Below are 25,155 nucleotides of genomic sequence, written 5' to 3' on the forward strand. Positions count from 1 at the left end.
ATGGGTGCACATATTTACGTGTGTATGGGCACACGGCCAGATGCACTGAAATTTTACATCGTGCATGCACATGCGTGCACATGTTATAAAATAGCCCTGGCACGGGTATATATGCTCCTAATTATCAGGTTGTATGAGCACAGAAGCATAATGTCAGATTTGAGACACACAGGGCCATGACCCAGTTTGCCCAGTCTACAGCTAGGTCCTCCAGACCACGCTGGTTCTATAGCCTGCACTCTCGCCACTTAACCCAGACCCCGGCCCTCAAGCACTTCATAGATGACTGGAAATAGTCTTATGTGAACTTACACCTCATCCATAGCAGAAGTAACTTTACTCTGAATGGGCCTTGTGCGTGCACTCAGGCGTGTAGCTACAAGTGCGTGAATTTCATGGCCTCCACTCCAGAACATCCATGCCCCGCCCACATTCTGCCCTTCTTTTTCCATATGCAAGATATTTGCGCTTCGGTAATTGTGGACATAAGAGGGTAGCTTATAAAATCGAGGGGACATGCGCATGTGCTAGATGTGCACCCATCTCTTGGTTTCTGGGTGTGTCCGGCTTTTAAAATTCATCATTAAATTGATACCTGAAAATTCAATAGACGTACTGATGAAAAATAGATCTTAATGACAATACAGCTACAAGCCTTGACAGCCAGAACAAAATAAGTACAAAAGATGTGACTTTCAAAATAGAAAGGAAACTAAAAATAAGTATCCTTCTTTATCTCTTCTAAAGCTAGACTTTGTAAGTCCTCTGAGTCATTTTAAAGGGCAGGCTCTTAGAGGGACAGGCCCACCTCTGAACTTGCCTTTTCTAGTGTGTTCAGGGCCATGAGTCTGACATCATTCAGTGGCAACAACTGAAGCATGGAATATACCTCGGCAGTGGTAGATTAGGACTAAAAATAGTAGAGTCAGGTGGAGCTCATTAGTGGAAGGAAACTAGCCACAATTATTTCGCGCACAAAGGCTTCTAAGGAGTCACCTATGGGCCTGCCTTTTCCAGACTAAGGCTTCTGGTCTCCCACAATCCCATCTCTGTGGCAACAGTCACAAAATTTGCCCTGTTTTGTGGCACTGACTAATCCCTGTAGAATCACAGGAAACCAGGGAAGGGTGGGGAGCCTCCTTACGTCTGATCCTTTTGCCTCCCCTTCCCCCATCTCTCTGGGCCCTGCCATTCCTCCCAGCTGGCTATAAAGAGGAGGAGAAGACCATTGTGCCCTAGGCCATATTCCTTTCCTTGGCTCTTCAGCCTGAACTGTTGGAACTATGATGTCATTGGTAGTTCAAACTGCAAATCAGGTTTTGTGTGGTAGATGAGACCATGACCGGAAGCTCTACCACATTCCTTGTCCTGCTGCTAGCTTGGCATGGGGGGGGGGGGGGGGGGGGGACAGAGATGAAGAAATCATTTCGGAGTAGTCAGAGTAAGAACAGGGCAAACATCTGGATTTGAGGGGGAGGGGTGTCAATTGGGAAGGAGGAGGATAAATACAATTGACTGGGGGTAGATACGAAGTGGGAAAAGGAATTGGCAGGGGACAGAGGATCAGTACGAGCGATTCTGGAAGTAAGAGAACAGTGACTGAGAAGAGCAGATGTGGATTACTGGAACAGAGGATAGGGTCAGGTGGCACGTGTGTATGTGTGTGTATGTGTGTATATGAGTGGGAATCAGCATGGGTGTGAAAAGGAGAGGGAGATTAATGCTGGATATGTGTGTGTGTGTTTGTGGGCAAACGGAAGAGAGGGAGAAGATCAGTGCTGGGGTATATGTTAGATGATCTGTGTCAAATGAGGTGAGGAGTTAAAGAAGGGATCTCCTTCCCTCATTTCTTCTTCTCTCTCCTTCTTCAATCCTCTCCTCCACTCCCAATTCTACCTATCCCCAACTGCCTCCATCCCACCTCCGAAATATACTCTTCTAATCCCTTTCCTCCCCATCTCCAGGATTCCCTCGGCTCCATCCCCATCATCCCATCCCTTTTTCTGATTCCCGTTCCTACCTTCCCATACCCAGTGTTTCTGATATCTCCTTTCCCTTTCAGACATAGACCACTAAGTTGCATTTGTTCCATCCACAAAGAACCTAAACAAAGAGCAGAAATTATCCAGAGACATATGGAAGGCTGGAAAACATTATTTTTATAAAGTAAAATAAAAGTGGACAGTATGCTAATGTGCCACAGATTTTCTAACTCTTCATGCAGAACCTCCCCTGAATTGCCACGGGAAACTGTCTGGACATCACAATAACAGCCTGTGGTTCCCTTCAAAACCCTTCAAGAATGTTCTCTCAGACTAGTCATTTGCTGCGTCTGTGGTGCAATGACTGAGATTCCCTCCCATACAAGTTTGTGAGCACTGTCTCTGCAGCATGGCTAGCCTGAATTGCAAAAGCTACATATTACATGCAATGGAATTGTGAATATGCTTCTAATAGCAATGTACTGTATATAGATGCTGCATCTAGAAACATATGAAAGAAGTCATATGGTGATGCCGTTCTCTTTCCATTTCAGGCAGGACACCAGCGTTGGTGGGAGCAGGAAATTAGCATCAATGGGAAAATTCAAAAAGGAGAACTAATTACCAACAACCTGACAGAACTGATTAAGCCAGAACCATATGAAGTTCGCTTAACTCCCATCACCAGATTTGGTGAGGGAGACTCAGCCATTCGTATCATCAAATACAGTGGTAAGAGTCATATTTTGAAAATTAGACTTGCTATTGCTTTGGAAAATAGCTTGACTTTTAATATAGCATGAACAGATGACAGAAATTTTAAATCTGTGTTTTCTCATTGAGTAAGTTAGCCTAAAAATCTTTGTAAATCTTCCCGACTACTTCCTTTCCATCCAACATATGAAACTTATAAATCATGCAGTTTGCAATATCCTTACATAAATCTCAGCTTAGGGACTTTTTTCCACAAATGTGTTAACTTATGCTAATGCACATTGTTACTAAAAAGGCTCCATTAAAATAAATGGGTCCCATGTCATAGCAAAGGACTTTAAAACACTATTGCAATTTGATAAGTAGGTCCCTTCATCAATTTATTAGTTCCTCTGAACCAAATAGCATATGCCGGATAAAATATTGGGGGATTAAATGAAAACAATGGGGCAGATTTTATAATTTGCACATGGGGCCTACATTTGTGCGCGCTACCCGTCGCGTAAGGTTTTTGGGGTTATGTGCGTAAGTTACGTGCGTAACCCTTTGAAAATCTGCCCCAATATGTATTATTTATATTATAAAATATTTAAATGGTTTAAAAGAGAATTTCCTAGCCCTGGAACTGGTCATTTGTTTAGCCTTTCATCTAGTTATACAATACTACATGGCTATCATAGCTTTGGTCAATATTGATTTGAATTTTTTTCTGTCTTACAAAGAAACATAGGGAAGGTAACTTTCAAAGCAGCAGGCGGGCACACATGGGGGGGGGGCATTCGTCAGCCCTTACCCAGGGTCGCAGTTATTTTATAACATATGCGCGCATGTCATAAAAATAGCCTGCCCCCACTTAAATTGCCACTCAAAAATGGGTTCACCTTGAAAACTTCACTATTGGCATAATTGAACCCACTATTATATTTTATTATTTTTATTGTAGTGGACCTGGCTTTTTAAAAAAAATATATATTAAGGTGAGTAGTGGTGGTTTCATATAATCATGCTCAAAGGGACCATCCAGGTTACCCCGTAGTTGTCAGACTCCAAAACTTGTACAGGTCGGGACTATCAAACATTGGAGAGAGCATTGAACAGCAACGGAAAGGAAGTAACAACTTTGTTTCAACTTCGTTTCAACAGCAGTTAAGTACTAAGAAGCAAAAAAAAAAGGGGATAGAACAAAAAGGTGACTAGCAGCGTTGGATAAAGATTCTTTATGTAAAATAATAAATAATGAATTCAACAAAAGAAACATTGACACAGGGATTATATATATATATATATATATAACTTTTATTGTTGGTGGCACGGTTATATAGAAACACAGGGTGGAGGGTAGGTGGTGTGTTTATGATTATATACAAACAACTACAGGGTAACCTGGATAGTCCCTTTAAGCATAATTATATGAAACCTCCACTACTCAATATATTAAAAAAAAAAAGCCTGGTCCACTACAATAAAATTATAAAATATAATAGTGGGTTTGATTATGCCAATAATAAAAAATAGCCTGGCCACGCGCACATGTGCACGCATTTTAAGTGGGCACGCACCTGTGCACGCAAATCCCGCTTCTACCGCATAAGTGGGGGAATTTTAAAAGGGACGCGTGTCAGCGCATTAGCCGGTTTTAACAGTTGGTTCCCAGTTCATCCAGTTAACAGCTAGGTCCTCCACCCCACCCCACCCCCTGGTTTGATAGCCCGTACATCCCTCCCAGTTACCTCAGACCCTTTAAACCTCTCCAAAATGGCTCTTTCTTTTTTTTTTTTGGACTAACACCCATCCATAGCAGAAGTTAACTTAAGCAGCAGGATTGCGAAACTATTTACGTGAGAATTTCTGGTTAAAGTCCCAAAATTCCCACGTTTTGCCCAGATCACACCCAGGCTGTGCCCCTTCTAGAGAAGTTCTGAGATGTGTGCGCAGCGGCATTTGCACGCGTATCCAGGCAGCATTAAATCCCGCTTGCGTGCGCAAGCCCAGCATATTTCCACATCCCCTAATTTCGGTGCACGTTGAGATTTTAAAATTCATCTTAAGTATTGCAGGAACATGGACGTAACTGCATGCTATTTCAGGATGGATAGTGCTAGCTTAAATCAAACAATGTATTACTCTTCCATTAGTAGTATTCATTAAGGAGTGTCACAGCATTTCAAAATGAAAGTTGCTGTTACTTTTAGTTTACACAATTTTAGGACCGTAAAGTTCAGAAACATTTGAATCAAATAACCTTTGAAATCAATAGGTTTGAAGGAAAGTGGGAAAAAATGTCATAGGTTTTCTAATTTTTTATTGCAGAGCTAAATACAAGTCACTAGGAGAAAACTTTTCAAAATGATTCACATGGGTAAAAAAGTGTTTTGCCCACATTTGTTGGCAGACTGAAAACTGCGCTTTCTCAATGTGGCTAAACATTTGTGTTCTAGGGGTGTGCATTCGTTTGCAACGTATTGGTAATCCACAACGTTTGGGGCCATATTCGTTGTATTCGTGGGGAAGCGAAACATATCGCAATTCCCCAAGAATACAATGAATCTTCACCGAATTATTCGGCCGTCTAAAGGAGCCAATTTAAACAAACCCCCCACCCTCCTGACCCCTCCAAGACTTACCAAAACTCCCTGGTGGTCCAGCGGGGAGTCTGGGAGCCATCTCCTGCACTCACGCCGTCGGCTGCCAGTATTCAAAATGGTGCCGATAGCCTTTGACCTTACTATGTCACAAGGGCTACCGGTGCCATTGGTCGGCCCCTGTCACATGGTAGGAGCAATGGACGACCGGCGCCATCTTGTGCTCCTACCATGTGAAAGGGGTTCATGCATACATTTTTTAGCTACCCACAGAGAAAGCAAGTGCAAATGACCTTACTTACTTTGTATCCGCACTTAAGTTTCAAAGCAAAAGTATGCATAGACTTTGACTTTAAAAATTGATGCAAAGCCTGTAGGTAAAGTATGCAGTTTTTGTCCCAGTGCAGACAGTTTGAAAATTGTCCCCTAAAAAAACAACCGGTTCAAATAAGGGTTGTGTAACATCTTGGCAGGCCACAGGACGGCCCGCGACCGGTCGCAGTCATCCCCGACTTCCCACACTGCTGATGTGACTGAGATGCCATCCTGCTGTTATGTTCCTGGGGCCTCCTAGGGGATTGCGCAGTGCAGCACCTCTTAAAGGCCCTTTCGTGGGAAACTTGTCGGCAGTCCTCTCTGATGTCAGCAACCTATCTAATTAAACCAAAGCCGCATTCCATAGCTTTTTATTCTGCAACTGGTCCTCCTGCAGCCTTCCTTCCCATGAGCCTTGTTTCCTTGTTGCCTTGCCCTGCCTTTCCTGTCTTGTCCTGCTTGTGTCTTGTTTGCCAGTGCCTTGTCTTTGTCTTGGCTGTCCGTCTTTGCCTGACTCCTGGTTCTGACCCTTGCTACGGACACTGACGACTCTTCTGGACTGCCGCCTGCCCTGACCCTAGCTTGGACCTTGATTTGCATGCCTGCCACCTGCCTCAACTTTGACCTGGACCTGGTTACTGACCGAGATGCCATCCTGCCTGCCCTAACCGCTGCCTGAGTCTCAGCTGATCGCTTCTTAAAGGATTCTTGCTTAAGTTCTGCCGGCCTCTGGAACCCAAGGGCTCAACCTGCAGGGAACCAGGCTGGAATTGGTGAAACCCCTGATCCAGTCCTAGTAAAGGCGAGTCCACCTACCGTCAGTGTAGGCCTAGTAGGTTTGCCTACTAGACCTCATCAACAATGTCATAGCCCAAGGGCTCACATCCGTGACAGGCTGTAGGTGTTCTATATTGATCTTAAGTCTCTACTGATTTATTTAAAACATTTTATAGCCCATGTTATACAGCAACTTTCTTATAAGCGGATTATAGGATCAAAGAGCGATATACTATATGCTTGAATCCAACATATACATGATCATTATATAATATGATCTTGAACCCTATATCTTTCTATGTAGCAAAGCAATAAGTATGTATAACTTTGAGCACTGCATTTATTTAAAGCAAAAAAAAAATGCATGGCACCAAATTCATTCCACTATAAAGAATTTATTCAAAATATATTACTTTTGTTTTTTTAAAATAAAACATACACATTCTTGATAGTATTGTGAAACAGTATTGTGAATATAGCCACACTTGCTGTCCCTCAACTGCCCTGTAGAACATCCAAGTCTGCCCTTGACCTCTGATACTGATACCACACTTCGCACTACCACTGTTTCAGCACCATGGATCCTATACTCACGTGCCTCACCACTTCTGGGCTTTCGTGAAGGGGATGGGGCCTATGAATTCAGACTTCGTCCCTATGCTCACTGCAATCCCAGAAAATTTTGTTGGTTTTGGAACTGCTGGGGGCAGTGTGAGGTCGGGGGAAAGGGCTCAAAGGTTTGCAGGGTGAGGGGAGGCAGCATATCACTAACACTGACAGTGTCTAGGAATGAGGAATATCCTAATCCTTTACTATGTTTATCTATAAAATGTAAAATCTAGTACATTGGGGCTAGATATTCTCTAAATTAGAATATTTCTGTTCATTAGAGTTTATATTTTTAGGATGAAAATAATCATTAGTATGTATAAGATCTACATATTCTAACCTCTCTATTTTATTTTTTTATAGCTCCCATTAATCCTCACTTACGTAAGTATTCTCTTTATTCATGTGACTGATATAGTAAATGTAAAGAACCTAGAAGAGCATTACTCTAAACACATTTTATAAATTGCTTCGTCGCTGAAAGAGCATGAATATATATTAGAATATTTTCTCAATCATTGTAACTAGGGGTGTGAACACTGATTCTTTACTTTGTTTGTGAGGGTTCTGTTATTTTTTTTTCATCTTTTATTTTAACATTTTTATATCTTTTTTTTCACTTTTCATTTTTCTTCTTGGAAATAGTGCATTATTATTTTGTGTGCAGTAAATGCATTTTTATGTGCACAATTTTGCAAATTGCATGCACAAAATTAGAAAATGAAATAATTTCAGTTTGAAATGATATGAAATGAAAGAAGTTGTTTCATTGCATTTTTTCATGTTATTCAGAATGATTGCATATTCCTAACTGTAACTGTGTGGCCAATATTCAGGAGCCATTTAGAAATGATATGAAATGAAAGAAATTGTTTCATTGCATTTTTTCATGTTATTCAAAATGATTGCATATTCCTAACTGTAACTGTGTGGCCAATATTCAGGAGCCATTTAGATAGATAACTGAAATGTTATCCGTCTAAATGGCAAAGCAGCGATAACTGAAGCTATATGCAGCTAGAAATTAGCCACATATTTTGGAGGTCGTCTGGAGCCAGGCGGGAGGCATTTCAAGGTGGGCCAGAGTTAGCTGCATAAGTTGGACGGCTAACTCCGATATTTAAAGTTAGACACTTAACAAATGTGCCTAACTCTGATTGCACCATAGGGCTGTCCTAAAGTTAACCGGATATACTTATCTGGATAACCTTAAGATAGTCGGGTATATTCAGTGGCGCAGCCCCCATTAAAAGGTAGATTTTAAAAAGGTGGTATGTGTGCCCATACACACTATACACATATGTCTGGAGCTGTACACACATACATGTGCCACTGCTCCTTATTAGGTGCAGGAGAACACCATGGAGAGAGAGAGAGAGAGACTCTTTATAGATTTCAGTCTTATACTCTATATATGGACCAATGTGTGGGGGCACTTTGATTTGGTGTGGGTTTTCGGGAGGTGGGTTGGGGATAGGGGGTGTTTTACATACACATTCAGAGGTATCCATTGTAAAACTGGCCTCGTTAAAGAATTTTTGACCTTATAAGTGATGAAAAGGAGTTAATTTGTATATTGCAGTCTCTCTCTCTCTCTCTCTCCTATAATGTTCTCCTGCACCTAACAAGGAGCAGTAGCAAAGTGGTGTGTGTATGTAAGGAAAATTAGAGGCTGTGTCAGTGCTGGCTCAGCCTCTGGAACACTCTGGGCACGCATACGGCTATTTAAAATTCATGTAGCTCCCGCTCGGGCCACTTACGCGTGCAAATGGCCATTTTTGCACTCACAAGGCTTTTAAAATCTACCTTTCATTTAGGCGGTTAGCTATATCCAGCTAGCTGATTTAGCCACTCCATGGCTAGTTATTGGCCCCTATGTTTTTTGAGGGTTTTTCCAAATCTCTGCTTAAGTCAGCACATATGCGCATCTAAAATGACAGCAGTATTTTATGAACTGTGTCGTAAGATCCACATAGTTTATAAAATACTGCAGATCTCTTCCCTGAAAGTATGCAGTATTTTTCAGTATGCATATCTGTAATGCAATAAATCACTACTTATTTTATAAAAGTATGCACTTTAAGGTGAATTTTAAAAGCCCAGCGGCACCAAAATCAGGAGACATGTGCACACTGAATTTTGAAAGCCGCCCAGATATGCATGTATCTCCTCCTGCGCACACATCTCACTTGATTTCAAAAAAGGGTGTTGTGTGGACGCTGTCTGGGTGTTTCAGGCCATGGCGAAGAGATGTGCCCAGGTCTACTTCTGCTATGGAGGAGGTATAATGTAAAAAATAAGAGATTAGCCATTTCTGTTGGATTTAAAGATTCTGGGGTAACTGTGGGGAGTGCAGGCTATCAAACCAGGGGAGTTTGGAGGGACCTCGCTCTTTCCTGGGTGAATTGGTGGACAAACTGGAAATGGCGTCGACGCGTGCTGTTATAAAATAGCCTGACTTACAGTGTAGAATTGGGATTTGTGTGCCTAGGCACCCTCCCCCTTGAAAACTGGATGCACATGTGCACACAGCTAGGCTGTCTTATAAAGTACACTCATATATGTGCACACACGTGTATCAGGGCACGTGCTGATGCACATGAACCAAGTGCACCCACGCGCTGGTGTGAAAGTCACTGTCATATATTTTATACGAGTAATAATTGCACCATATGCAGATAATAACCTTGAGTTATATGTGGAAGCCGGTGTACATTCACATACTTGTGAATGTACACCTGTTCGCAGATACCTCCCACCATTTTACCCAAATCTCCCACCCAAAACTTCAGACAAAAAACATGTGCAATTTCATTTGTGACTTAATTAGCAGGTGTAAAAGCATAACAACAAGTTTGGTAATGTATGCATGTACTACTTACTGCTTACAAAACTGCAACTTGTGTGAAGACTTCCAAATCCCGCACTGGAACATCCATAAACCACCCCTTTTTTCTCTTTCATATTTATACATCAAACTGATAGGATGATCATACTTCTGGCTCTTGCATACTACTCCATGGACCTGATTTTCAAAAGCATTTACATGCTTAAAATTGGGTTTTACATGTATAAATACACTTTACCCATGTAAGTGAACTTTTGAAATTTGCTACAATATATACCATTGAATTGTCCATAGAATTTACCCACATAAGTGCAGTTTATGCAAATAAATAGCTTTTAAAAATTGCTACAATACTAGTTACATTTACACATGCAAATCCTTTTGAAAATTACCCCCATATGCACAAACATGCTAATTGCATGCAAAACTCCAATGTTATGCAAGTAAATGCTTGGAAATGTACCCTTTTATAGTATTTTCACTTTCAAACTGATTAGATATTTTTTTTCAGTGTCAACTGTAATAATGTAATCATATATAACTAAGGGGGTCATTTATCAAAAGCTTATCGCACGCGAAAAGGCCCTTTTCACGTGCGATAGCATGTAAATTAGATTAGGGGCGGAGTCGGGGCTGGGAGGGGTGGAGTCATGGCAGGGATGGGGCAGAGTCGGCGGTGTCTTTGCTGCCGGCGATAATGTTACTAACATTATCGTCGGCAGTAGCACACCAAGTAGCACCACCTTTCACGGTGGCGCTATGTGGTGCGAAAGCCGGCAGCCGGCGCACCGAGGCCACCAAAATCGTACCGCCTTGGTGCGAAGGCTGCAGGCTTTCGCAGACAAACCCCTTCTTCACCCCCCCCCCCCCCCCCCCGTTTTCACAGGATTCATCATTCTGCGAAGAATGATGAATCCAGGCCCAAGTTAGAAATTAGGTTTAGAGGCTATAAAGATGTATCTCTATGCTATAGCTGCGTATCTTAATCTCCATGCATATATTTGGTCTTGGGAAGGGTCAGTTTGCAAAGCCATTTCTGCAAGGTGAATTTTAAAAGCCCAGTACACACCAAAACCAGCAAATATGCACACAAGTTAGGCCGGCGCATGCCGAGTGGATTTTAAAAGCCGCCTGGATATGCACATACTTGCTATTAAATGCACAGAAAAGTTTAAAAAGGGGCAGGAAGGGGAATGGGCATTCCTGGATTTTAACTTGAATTTAGCGCATAAAAACTTACAGGTGTGCGCCAGGGACTCCTGCCGTGTAACTTTACTTCTGTCATAGTGCAAGTATTAAAATAAAAATAAATGGACATTGGCTGGGTTTTAAGGGTCAGGGCTAACAGGGGAGGAGGAGAATTTCTCCACTTATGCAGTAGAAGTAGAATTTGGACACATAGGTGCATGTCCACTTAAAATTGCACACACGTGCACCCAGTGAGGCTATTTTACAACACACGCACACATACTTGCGTAAGTTATAAAATGACCCTGAGCGCACATGTACGCCCGTGCGCCTGTTTTAAAAGTTACTTACACAATAATGAGATTCACTGGCTTAATGACTCCCTCCGGTTTCATATCCCCAACAGGCCTACCAGATCCGCCTACCTAGGGACTCTAACTGCCCCCTCACACAAAGCTACCCAGCTCACTTCCACCCGAGAATGGGCTTTCTCCATCGCAGGTCCTACATTATGGAACTCGATGCCACCAGGCCTACGCCTGGAACTCTGTCCAAACACCTTTAAAAAAAAGTTAAAAACCTGGTTATTCAAACAAGCATACTCTTAACCCCTTCCTCGTCTCTGCCGACCTCCCAGTCTCCATTACTCCAGTTCCCATAACTACAACTTTTAACCCGGTCACTACCTAACTAACCTATAGCCATCTCTGGTAAACCCCAAATATCATTCATTGTCACTACAATTTGATGCAACAGCTAATGCTTTTGACTGTCATACAGTTTTGTAAATATACTTTGTAATATAGTTCCTATGGCAACAAAGTTTTAAGTTTTTTGCTGTATTCTTTCTGCTCACACTTTGACTTGGCCCCTTAAACCGTTCCGCTTTCTCTCCCAGTTCCTTATGATTCCCTGTTAATTGTAACTTTTATCCTTCCTTTCTCTCTACCAGTTTTTGACTCCCCAGTTGTACGTGAACCGATGTGATATTCATTTGAATGTCGGTATATAAAAGCTATAAATAAATAAATAAATAAATACATACATACTGCCGCAGATTATACAAATGGAGATGGAGGTCTTCGGTCAAGAAATTTTCAATCAGCAAGAGGAGTTAGCACATCTGTGTGTACTTTCAAAGCTTCAGAAGTGTGTGTATATTTTCTCAGAAGAAGTTCCTGTACAAATAGCAGTCACAGGTCTATGTGCATACTTTTCCTTCCCTTTTGAAAATTGGTATAAAGTCTGGCGATAAGAAGTGCCCCCAGATTTTACACTTTTGCGCAGTGTTTGAAAGTTGGCCCCTAAACCCATACTACGCATTTATCTTTTTCACTGCAGTCTTAGGCCTGGATTTTCTAAGGTCGCAGACCTTAGAAAATCCGGCAGTAAGGGGGGGTGGGGGGTGGGAGGTGAAGCGGGGGGCGGGCCTGCAAAAGCCGGCAGCCATCGCACCACTGTGGTGCGCTGACTGGCAGCGATAAGGGTCCTTACCTTTCACCGCCAGCGATGTCTCTGCAGAGTCGGCCCTGGTGCCGCCCCGACTCTTCCTCTTCCGGGGCCGACTCCGCCCCCATTTAGTGATCACAAGCAAAAAGGGACTTTTTGCGTGCGATCGCTTTTGAAAATGGCCCCTATAGTAAGCTGTGATGCCTGTTTAAAGATACAATACCACACAAGACCACACTGGACCTGTTCTATATTTAAATATAAATGCACTGAAAACAGGCCATATATGTTCTTTTACCCCAGCTCACTAATTCTATTGTTAAGGAGTGATCAAACAACTTTCTAATGCAAATCCTCATTTTTTTCATTCAATAAAGATTTTTTAAATAAGCATATATGCTTGTGAACACCAAATGGGGGCGGAGTCGGGGCGGAGTCGGCCCCAGAAGAGGAGGAGACCTTAGAAAATCCGGCGGCAATGGGGGGCAGGGGGGTGAAGCGGGGGGCGGGCCTGCAAAAGCCGGCAGCCATTGCACCACTGCAGTGCACCGGCTGCCGGCTTTCGCACCGAATAACTACACCCTAAAAGATACACTTATTATAAAAAATATATACTAAGATTGTATCATGATACAAGGGATACCACAAATAGACAACAGAAACTTCCAGTGCATTCATATTGGGGCAGATTTTCAAAGAGTTACGCAGGTAACCCCGAGAATCTGCTCCTGCGTGCGCCGAGCCTATTTTGCATAGGCCCGGCGACGCTGCCGGACCGCCCCACCCCGCCCACTCCCCGCCCCCTTTTTCAAGCCCCGGGACATACGCGTGTCCCGGGGCTTGCGCACATCGCCGGGCCTATGCAAAATAGGCTCGGCACGCGCAGGAGCAGATTCTCGGGGTTACCCATGTAACTCTTTGAAAATCTGCCCCAATATGAATGCACTGGAAGTTTCTGTTGTCTATTTGTGGTATCCCTTGTATCATGATTATAATCTTAGGGGCGGATTTTCAGAGCCCTGCTCGCGTAAATCCGCCCAAAACCGGGCGGATTTACGCGAGCAGGGCCCTGCGCGCCGGGAAGCCTATTTTACATAGGCCTCCCGGCGCGCGCAGAGCCCCGGGACTCGCGTAAGTCCTGGGGTTCTCGGAGGGGGGCGTGTCGGGGGCGTGTCGGGGGCGGGCCCGGTCGTCGCGGCGTTTCGGGGGCGTGTCGGCAGCGTTTTGGGGGTGGGTACGGGGGCGTGGCTATGGCCCGGGGGCGTGGCCGCGCCCTCCGTACCCGCCCCCAGGTCGCGGCCCGGCGCGCAGGAGGCCCGCTGGCGCGCGGGGATTTACGCCTCCCTCCGGGAGGCGTAAATCCCCCGACAAAGGTAAGGGGGGGGGGTTTAGACAGGGCCGGGCGAGTGGGTTAGGTAGGGGAAGGGAGGGGAAGGTGAGGGAAGGGCAAAGGAAAGTTCCTTCCGAGGCCACTCCGATTTCGGAGCGGCCTTGGAGGGAATGGGGTAGGCTGCGCGGCTTGGCGCGCGCCGGCTACACAAAATTCATAGCCTTGCGCGCGCCGATCCAGGATTTTAGTGGATACGTGCGGCTCCGCGCGTATCCACTAAAATCCAGCGTACTTTTGTTTGCGCCTGGAGCGCAAACAAAAGTAGGCTATTCGCGCGCCTTTTAAAATCCGCCCCTTAGTATATATTTGTTATAATAAGTGTATCTTTTAAAATACTTACATATCTCCTATTTATAAGGTCCTATAAAACTAATTAATGCGTGAATAAATTTAATGTCACAAGTTATGTTAATGTATTCTTAAAGATCACATTTCTTGACCGAAAGAGTAGTTATTCGGCGCGAAACTGGCGGCAATAACAATTTGCATTAGAAAGTTGTTTGATCACTACGTAACAATAGAATTAGTGAGCTGGGGTAAAAGAACATATATGGCCTGTTTTCAGTGCATTTATATGCCTGTTTAAAGGACATGAACTTTTGAAACCACAAAGATCCCTTCTGAAATCTGAGGAACCAGCACTGATATGACTATTTGAACCGTTCTGCTTTTCATTTTGAGACCAAGACTGTGGAGGCGGCAGGTTCTTACCGTAAATGTATTTATTTTAATAAGCTAAAGTAAGTGGGAGTTAGTATCATTAATTTTCTTTTTAACTGAAAAATTTTGAATGAAGCACAATTTTCATGAAATCAGACTATTGTAATGTGGTCTAGAGTATCTGTAAGAGGTTTATCTTTAAGTCTTTTTCTCCTTTCATTCTTGTAATACAGCAATTATTGCTATGTGCCATTTCCACAGGATGCAGAAATCACTGAATGGAAGATATGAGAGGCAGGAAATCCATCCTTTCCCTATGTTTACACAATGGGCCAGATTTTAAGATTTACACGCGGGCGTAGATTTGTGTGCACAACTTGGCGCGCACAAATCTATGCCTGATTTTATAACATACGCGCACAACCGCGCGTATGTTATAAAATCCGGGGTCGGCGTGTGCAAGGTGGTGCATATTTGTGCACCTTGCGCGCGCCGAGCTGCGCAGCCTTCCACCGTTCCCCCCCACCTTCCACTCCCTTCCCCTACCTAACCCGCCCCCAGCCCTACCTAAACCCCCCCTTACCTTCATCTGATAACTTGCACCTGCCTCCGGGCAGGCGTAGGTTACACGAGCCAGCCGATGGCCGGCCCACAATCCCGGGCACAGTGGCAAATGGCCGCTGTGCCTGGAGACTCCAGCCCTGCACCTGGACCGCCCCACCCCGCCCACTCCCCGCCCCCTTTTTCAAGCCCCGGGACATCCGCGTGTCCCAGGGCTTGCGTGCGTCGCCGGGCCTATGCAAAATAGGCCCGGCGACGCGCACAGGAGCAGATTCTCGGGGTTACCCGCGTAACTCTTTGAAAATCTGCCCCAATATGAATGCGCTGGAAGTTTCTGTTGTCTATTTGTGGTATCCCTTGTATCATGATACAATCTTAATATATATGTTTTATAAAAAGTGTATCTTTTAAAATACTTACATATCTCCTATTTCTGTGGTCCTATAAAACTAATTAATGAGTGAATAAATTTAATGTCACAAGTTACGTTAATTTATTCTTATAGCTCACATTTTTTGGCTGAAAGAATAACCCAAAGCAGTTTACAAGTCAATAATACAATAAATAATGAATGCATCATCCATAATATTTCGGACTTGGTAGTGTGTCCGTCAATGCTCGTGCATGTTCCCCAGCCCGCCGATAGATGGCACTGTAATATTTCGGACTTGGCAGTGTGTCCGTCAGTGCTCACGCATGTTCCCCAGCCCGCCGATAGATGGCACTGTAATATTTCGGACTTGGCAGTGTGTCCGTCAGTGCTCGCGCATGTTCCCCAGCCCGCCGATAGATGGCACTGTAATATTTCGGACTTGGCAGTGTGTCCGTCAGTGCTCACGCATGTTCCCCAGCCCGCCGATAGATGGCACTGTAATATTTCGGACTTGGCAGTGTGTCCGTCAGTGCTCGCGCATGTTCCCCAGCCCGCCGATAGATGGTGCAGGCGGCTCCCTGGCCGCCTTGGAGGCTCAAACACGCCGTACAGCGGCCATGCCACAACACCAGCTACAAGAGGTACTCCTGGGGGAATTCAGTGCTACTGCGGAATGCAGATTTTGCGCAGAATTCCTCCTTCCCGCAGATTTCCTCCCTCACCTCGCTGATTTCCTCCCTTGCCAGAAGACTATTCAAAACCGGAAGGACAGCGGCCATCGTTGGACAAGCAGAAAAAAGCAGAGGAGACCCTGGCATGCCGCGAACGGAGCGCATCCCACGGCACATGCTCCGTTTGCGGCGAAGATGAAGGCCCGGCGCGCCATTCGTGGTGAAAAGGGAAGGCCCCCGTGTGCCGTGATCGGCGTGCCCATGCCTTCATCTTCACCTCGAACGGAGCGTGTGCTGCGGGACATGCTCCGTTCGTGGCATGCCAGGGTCTCCGCTGCTATTTTCTGCTCAAGGCAAAAATTGAAGGACCCAGTGTGCCATGAATGGCGTGCCTGGCCTTCATCTTCACCGCAAACGGCACGCCGGGCCTTCATCTTCACCGTGAACTGCGCAGGTCCCGCAGCATGCCGGTGAGAGAGAATGTGTGTTGGGGAGGGGAGGGTGAGAGAGAGCAGGAGGGTGTGAGAGAGAGCATGGGAGGGGATGCCGGTGAGAGAATGTGTGAGTGAGAGAGGGGGGGTGACAGAGAACATGGTTGGTAAGAGGGGGGTGGGGAGGGTGTGAGAGAGAGCATGGGAGGTAAGAGAGGGTGGGTGGGGGGATGTTTGAGTGTGAGTTTCAGAGAGAGGGAGCCTATATGAGGGGAGGGGGATGCTGGTGAGAGAGAATGTGTGTGAGAGAGAGGAGAGGGGGTGTGGGGGAATGCGAGAGACAGCTTGGTAAATAAACTTTGCCAGCCCTGGCTTTAGCAAATGTGCCTCCACGTCCCTTGCCCTGGGTGAAAACAATTTTGTTTTTCCTTTTCAGCTATCGCTTCCATACAAGAGCATATGTGCCAATAAAAAGGCTCGCCGCTCGGGCGTAGAATGGGTACAGTTGCTAGTCAAATATATCAGCATAGCAAAACACAATAAAATAAAATTACAAAAAACAAATTATAAATCAAATTTCAAAATAAAAGATAAATATTAAAAGCCTGGTGTGCACCAAAATTTGGATATGTGTGCATATATAGGGCTTACATGTGCCCACTGCATTCTGTGGTGGGGCAAAGAGCTGTGTATGCAAATACTTTCGTACCTGATGTGCACCCAAGTCTAGTACCGAATAACTTTACTTCTGCTATGGAGGAGGCATAAGTGTAAAAAACTAAAAATGGGTCTGGGTCTGGGGTAACTACGGGAATGCAAGCTATTAAACCAGGGGGGGTTGAAGGACCTAGCTCTACACTGGGTGAACTGGTGGACGAACCGGTGAAACTGGTCTTGGCATAGTTATGCGCCAGTTATAAAATTCCCTGTCTTAAACAGCCAAAACCTGATTTGCATGGTTGGGGGCACCTACATGCATATTAGGTGCACACATGTGTGCCAAGGCATTTTGTATCATACGTGTGTATGTGCATGTATGTTATAAAATCTCATAACACCAAATAAGAGAAAAGTGCTAAATTTTATTATACTCTCAATATAACTTCAGGAATGTGTTCAAAAATATAAAAACCATACCACACACTCACTCATTCACACTTTTAAAATCATGAAATACACAATAAAGCCAGCATATATATGTCTCATAAATCTATACAATATATGATCTATGTCTAATACCCCATTAATCTGACTCCCTGTGGAACTTTCCACTTACAATCTAAAACATTTTTTTACAAAATTTAATATTACAATATCCATCTTTACTGCTGGCTTCTTTCATGTATATCTTTCTCTTGGACACCTCCGTTCTGGATTCAATTGTTTTATCGTGGTCTGACCCCAACAAGTGGCCCTTGTTTCACATACTTTTTGCTTCCTCAGGGGGACTGCAACCACTGAGAAAGCGAAACATACCTATTAATTTCAAAACTCGAGATCACCGAACACATTCACTTCCAATAGTTATTACTCCTGATTTTTACCTCAAAGTTATTTGTACTTAATTTATTCTCCAAGCTGCATCAATCTTCTTTGTATCCCATTCTTTTCTGACTTTTGGAAGTGAATGTGTTCGGTGATCTGGAGTTTTGAAATTAATAGGTATGTTTCGCTTTCTCAGTGGTTGCAGTCCCCCTGAGGAAGCAAAAAGTATGTGAAACAAGGGCCACTTGTTGGGGTCAGACCACGATAAAACAATTGAATCCAGAACGTAGGTGTCCAAGAGAAAGATATACATGAAAGAAGCCAGCAGTAAAGATGGATATTGTAATATTAAGTTTTGTAAAAAAATGTTTTAGATTGTAAGTGGAAAGTTCCACAGGGAGTCAGATTAATGGGGTATTAGACATAGATCATATATTGTATAGATTTATGAGACATATATATGCTGGCTTTATTGTGTATTTCATGATTTTAAAAGTGTGAATGAGTGAGTGTGTGGTATGGTTTTTATATTTTTGAACACATTCCTGAAGTTATATTGAGAGTATAATAAAATTTAGCACTTTTCTCTTATTTGGTGTTATGTAATGTGATAGATAGAGAAATTTGTTCTGTTTAGCCCAGTGAGTATACCTTGCACGGTTACCCAATTGTTATAAAATCTCTACATCCATGGACTGTGCACCAACACACGTGTCTCAATGTGTGCCCGCATGCCCATCTGCGCCCACATGCCCCTTTGAAAGTTACTGTCCCTATAACAAATTGCAAATATCAACATTACAAAATAGAAATATGATAAATAAGAGTGGAACCTAAATATGTATATCTGAGGAGAGGAGGAGCAGGGGTGATGTGATACAGACCTTCAGACACTAGAAAGGTTTTAATGATCCATGGTCAACAACAAACCTTTTCTGTTGGAAACAATTTATTAGAACTAGGGGGGGTCACAATTTGAAACTCCAGGGAGGAAGACCTAGAACCAATGTCAGGAAATATTTCTTCATGGAGAGGGTGGTGGATGCCTGGAATGCCCTTCCGGAGGAAATGGTGAAGACTAAAACTGTGAAGGATTTCAAAGGGGCATGGGATAAACACTGTGGATCCCTAAAGGCTAGAGGATGGGAATGAATGAAAAGGCTTGAGGTAACCTGCACAGAACAACAGTTACTACCCTTAAAAGAAACTGAGGGGTAACGTGTACAGAGCGGCAGTTACTACCCTTAAAAGAAATGTGGGGGTACCTGCACGGAACGGCATTTACTGCTCTAACAGAAACATGGAGTAACCTGCACAGAGTGGCATTTACTACCTTGGGAAGCTTGCTGGGCAGACTGGATTGACCATGTTGTTCTTTTTCTGCCATCATTACTATGTTACGATATTCCATGGTATCACCTTCCCTTCACGTCTTTGCTACCCAAGCCCCTTCTCTCACTAGTTTCCTAGCACATTGCTATGTGCCCTTAAGACTCTGGTTTATATCTCTGTCTATAACAGAGCCATAGCAGGGTAATTTGGTGCCTATGGTCAAGTGAAAAGTTGCACCCTCACCCATTACACAACATGTGACATCATGAGCTGGGAGACTCTGTTAAATGTTTGTACAGCAAAGCCCATGCTCAGTGCAAGGATATTAGGTGCGCTAGGAAAACTTTACAACCTTGCACTCCCCACCACATCATACTCTTCTCACACACAATTAACAGATTTTACATGAAAAAGGATATTGCAAATAGGCAAGAGACACTTGGAACCTACTGTAATGCATCTTTGGTATGAAAAAAGAACCAGCGAACACCAAGGATTCTCAATTCTTTATTCAGCACTAAGCATATAGAAACATAGAAATGACGGCAGAAGAAGACCAATCGGCCCATCCAGTCTGCCCAGCAAGTTTTGCACTTTTTTTTTCTCATTCTTATCTGTTACTCTTGGCACTTAGTAACCTTTTGATTCTATTTCCCTTCCACCCCCACCATTAATGTAGAGAGTAGTGATGGAATTGCCTCTAAGTGAAATATCTAGCTTAATTAGGGGTAGTAACCGACACAATAAGCAAGTTATTCCCATGCTTATTTGTTTACCCAGACTAAATAATTCAGAACTTGTTGGTTGTTGTCTGTATATAGATCTACTTTTCTTCATTTCCCCTGCCGTTGAAGCAGAGAGTTATGCTGAATATGCATTGAAAGTGAAGTATCTGACTGTCTCCCCTGCCATTGAAGCAGAGAGTTATGCTGAATATGCATTGAAAGTGAAGTATCTGACTTTCTCCCCTGCCGTTGAAGGAGAGAGCTATGCTAGATATGTGTGAAGTATCAGTCTTTCTCCCCTGCCGTTGAAGCAGAGAGCTATGCTGGATATGCGTGATGTGTCAGTCTTTCTCCCCTGCCGTTGAAGCAGAGAGCTATGCTGGATATGCATTGAAAGTGAAGTACCAGGCTTATTTGGTTTGGGGTAGTAACCGCCATAACAAGCCAGCTACTCCCCATTTTTTTTGTGAATGCAAATCTTTTTCCACGTTTCCTCTTGCCATTGGAGTTTAGAGCAATCTTCGAGTCGCATTAACCGTGTGTATGTTTATTGAATAAGGGTATTATCTCCAGGCAGTAGCCGTCATTCCCGTGAGCCACCCACTCTTCATTCACGTCCTCTAGACTTTATGGATCCACAGTGTTTATCCCACGCCCCTTTGAAGTCCTTCACAGATCTGGTCTTCACCACTTCTTCTGGAAGGGCATTCCAGGCATCCACCACCCTCTCCGTGAAGAAATACTTCCTGACATTGGTTCTGTGTCTTCCTCCAGTGCTGGTGGGCTGATCTGGCTGGGTCTCTGGTGCATCCCGCTGGTCATGTGGTTTGCTTGAGGCAGGTGGTGACTGGGCAGCTTCCTCCCATGGCAGGAATTCCCTCCATAAAGCTGGAGAGTTTTAGGCTGGTGTAGAGGGGTAGGGGTGAGCCATGGGATTGCAGTAGATGCTGCTGTTCTTGTGGCTGCTGCTCCTTCTCTTCCTCGCTCCACTGGGTCTAATTGAATGGCTATGCTGAGACCGGGGGCTGAGCTGCTGGTCCTTGCGTCTTCACAACTTGGACCAGTGGTTTCCTGGGCAAGAGCTCGGGAAAAAAATAAAGAAGACATAAGTATGAATCTGAACACATGCACATGTACTGTTTGGCATAAGATGGGCACTTTGCATCATTCAATGTGAGCACCTTAAGCCAAAAAATATGGACATCTGTAGCAGACTTGACATTTATAGGTGATGTGAACTTACCAGCCCTGGCTCGCATCGTGTCCAGGGCCTCGTCCATCCCCTCGAACATGTCCAGTCCCAGCCATTGAATCAGGCTCTCCTCCATTAGAGTCAGCACTATCAGGCAAAGGGCTCCACTTCCTTTCTGGCGCTGTTATTTTCAACTGTGCCTTGACGTCCTAGTAGCAGTGGGCCACCTGCTCTCCAGTCCTCTTGATTCCACTGTGCGACCTGGGCAATGGTGTATCATATCTGGCCCCTGCCTCCCCTGGATGTCTTTGCTGCCCAGTTTCCAAACAGCTGGTTGTAATTTTCAGGGACCCCGGTGATGAACAGCTCATTGTCCTTGACATTGAACTTGTATGTGCAAAGACAAGGCCAACCTGCTGCCTGTCTGCCAGAGGATTGGGTTGTCATTTCCACTTCTGGAGAGGTGTCACATTCCTCATTTTTGCTCCCACTCATCACTCCCCTCCCTTCTTCCTCCCCCTCCTGCACCTTCCCTGACAACTCCCTCCCCTCCCCTCTCTGTTTAGCCCTACCCTGCCATCTTCTCCCACCACACTTGCCTGCCTAGCTCCTTCCCCCTCCTGCCACCTCCTATCTATTCCCTCCTCCCTATCTCTATTCCTGTCCCTACTCCTACGTCTACTCTTCCTTCTCCAACCATTCCTGCCCTGCTCCTCCCTTCTCCTTTCCTCCCTCCTACTCTCCTCCTCTCCCTCCTCTCCTAATACCTCTCCTCTCCCCCTTCTTCTGTAGTCTACCTTCTCCAGCTCCTCACACCTTTCCACTCCTTACTCTTCCCCCACTCTTCCACTCACCTACACCTCACTTCTCCAACATTTTACCACCACCACCACTCCTCACCTCCACACAAAGGGACAAACTCACAAACCAAACAAATTAACAAAAATTCTATTCACAGATAAAGACAAGAGACAAAGGTACAGGATAACATATGAAAACACAAAACAAGACAAATTACTCAGATAATCACCAATAAACTTCCAAACTCCAACCAACAAACCTCCTCTCCTCTCTCCTACACCTGACACACCCTCAAAGAGGCAGCAGCAGGAAACCAGTATATATAAACAAAGAAAATAACTTGCCAGATAAAAATGACACGTGATACAATAAAGTATCACAAGTTGCGAAACTTACATATGCAATGTGGAATATTAGTAATTTCCCTAACCACTTCCAACTAACATACCATGTTTGTGCTTTATTTTCAGCATTTTGATGAATCTAGGTCTTGGTTTGCTATAATGCTCCATGGGGATAATTTTTAAATCCTGTAGCTAGCTTATATCCTATGGTGTGCAAACACATTTTTAAAGGGGAATTCCCTGTGCAGTGTCACTTCAAAAATTAGGGGATGACCATCATCATAGGTACTTATAATTCTAGACTTTGCCTGCTTTGCTACAGGAGGAAAGCTGGTGCCATAAAGCGCACACAGGGATTTCCGAGTGAAATTCCTGTGCATTGTCTGCTGGCATTTCCCTCTCCTACAGGAAGAGAAGGTAATTTTTAACCAGGTTTATTATGACAACATTGTTTGAAAGTTCCCTCTGTATGAGGGTAGGAGAAGTAAAGTAAGCATGATCTATGCCAAGCTACAGGAAGTAAATTATTATTTGTTTTATGTATCCTTTCAAGTTTGGAGGTCTGGTGCAAAGGAGAGCATTATATAATATAGTGAGATATAAGGAACCGTAAACAGCTATATTAGTATGTGAAAGTAAGTGCAGGGAAAATAAATGATTGGTAGCACTGGATTTATTAATATGATATGATATGGTACGGCATGATTGACTGTGCAGTTAGATGACTTGAGTGTGAGGCCTCAAACTGTGGAGATGAGCCACTTTGTAAGAGAAATACCTGCTCCATGGGAATGCAGAGAGATAGGGTAAGGTGCTGGAAGTTTGAACTCTGCTGCCTTCACAGTTTGTTTCAGGTTGTAGGAAGCCTCCAAACCATCGGGCTGTGCTCCTCCTCCTTCCCCCATGTTCAGTGTTATGATCTGTCCCCGCCTACTGTGAGATCAGCATCTGGGGCTACAAACTGTAGAGACAAGTTGCTTTGTGGCTCACCGCTGCAGCAAGCCCAAGAGAATTGCCTCTTTGGAAGCCTCTTCAGGAGAAGAAGGGAATGATTGTAGAATTTAATTCTCCTGTAAGTCTGGTATTAACAGGGAGAGGAAAATATCTCTTACCACTAAATGGTTGGGGAAGGAGAAGGTAAAAACTAAATTGAGTTTGTTTGAAAGATACCTGATTACTTCCTATAGTCAATGGGTATAAAGATAATGTGAAGTGTATGTTCATTATACAAGATCATTGACTAAGAACTGGTTGTTTATTTATGATTTGATCATTGATAGAGGTACGGATTTAACCTGTACCAAAGAGATGTGATTGAAAGGTAACCAGTCTATGTTATTTCTCAAGTGTGCCCTAAGGGCTATGCTATGCACATGTGTAACAAGCCAGGTCAAAAAAAAAAGGGGGTGTGATTGGCTATTATCTATTGGGAGTCTCTTCCATTGAAAAAAGCTTTTCTTAATCAAACTGCAGGATGTGAGAGCATGCCTGTAAATCTAGATTATCAGGACCCTCTTTATATTTCTTTATGGTATGGTCCTCCTGAACTGAATCAATTACAATTGGATGCTATTTTGGAGGCATTATTGGGCCTTTCCTTATGGTATCCCTATTTTTTAGTAATGGAAGATTTCAATTTGTATGCTGACGATTATGATTCCATTAAGGTCCAACATATTTTGGATTGTTTAGCCAAGGGAAGCTTGTGGGGAGTAAAAGAGGAAATGCCCCAGGGTTTACTTCATAGTTAGTAGATATGAAGAGTAAACTATGTCACTTAAAAAGAAAATGGTTGAAAACTGGGTCCACCATTGACAAAAATTGTTGGAGATCTGATGCAAATGAGTATTTTAGAAAGGTGACTACAAGAAAAGAGTTTTATTCAGAATCTATTGTGAAAGCAAAATATAACTAGAGTTATATTTAGGATGGTAGGTTCTATTCTGGGGCAGGATAACATACTCCCTCATTTATCAAAATGTGCTAAGATGTTTTTGCATGCGTTAAGGGCTTATCGCATGTGAAAAGCCCCGTTAACGCATGTGAAAAAGCCTTTAATGCATGCGATAGCACCATATCGTATGGTGCGTTGCAAATCTGAAAAAGAGGAGGAGTTAGTTTTCAATTTTGTGAAGTCCTATTGCATGGGCTTTAACTACAATGTTTTCAATAGTGTTAAGCTGTGCAATAGCTTGTGTTATGGGGCTAGTGTGTTTCATGATGTCTCCTCAAAGGCCTGGTTTAGTAGGTTTGAAGCTCCTGGAGCACCAGCCCAGCCATTGAGAGAGAGAGAGAGAGAGAGAGAGAGAGAGAACCAGGCCTTAATGCCCTCTCCCTAGATAGGTATTTATATCCCTATGGGAGGCCCACCTAGTAACTCGAGGTGAGGTTTAGATATTAGTGTAGGGGGTTAGGGGCTACATTGACATTCAAAGTGAGATGTACGAACAGAACAGTGGTCTCTTGTGAAGATTTGATGACCTTCGGAGTGAGGAAACTCACTCAGAGATGAGATTTGTGCAATGTTCTTTCCACCTAGCTTGATGTTACCCAGGTAGAGAGTCCATCGAGCTAGGTGGAGAGAACATTGCACAACTTGGGTATTAGCACAAATTGTGATAAACTGTCTATTAGCATAAAACATGCCCCTTTTGCTATTGCATGCGATACTTATCGCATTTTGATAAATCCAGGCCATAATCTGGTTTATAAGGATGTACCGAGTT

The 25,155-nt window shown here is 43.8% G+C and overlaps 1 protein-coding gene across 1 annotated transcript in view; it reads left to right on the forward strand.

The window, feature by feature from the left end:
* The window catches only part of MDGA2 (MAM domain containing glycosylphosphatidylinositol anchor 2), a 1,648,575-nt gene that overhangs the window by 1,497,607 nt on the left and 125,813 nt on the right, over positions 1 to 25,155 (forward strand). Inside the window, exons 11-12 of the mRNA XM_029598388.1 lie at positions 2,537 to 2,714; positions 7,343 to 7,363. Of these exons, the coding sequence (XP_029454248.1) occupies positions 2,537 to 2,714; positions 7,343 to 7,363 (199 nt within the window). The remainder of the gene's footprint in view (positions 1 to 2,536; positions 2,715 to 7,342; positions 7,364 to 25,155) is intronic.

The sequence above is a fragment of the Rhinatrema bivittatum genome, chromosome 4, assembly GCF_901001135.1.
Source record: "Rhinatrema bivittatum chromosome 4, aRhiBiv1.1, whole genome shotgun sequence".
NCBI lineage: Eukaryota > Metazoa > Chordata > Amphibia > Gymnophiona > Rhinatrematidae > Rhinatrema > Rhinatrema bivittatum.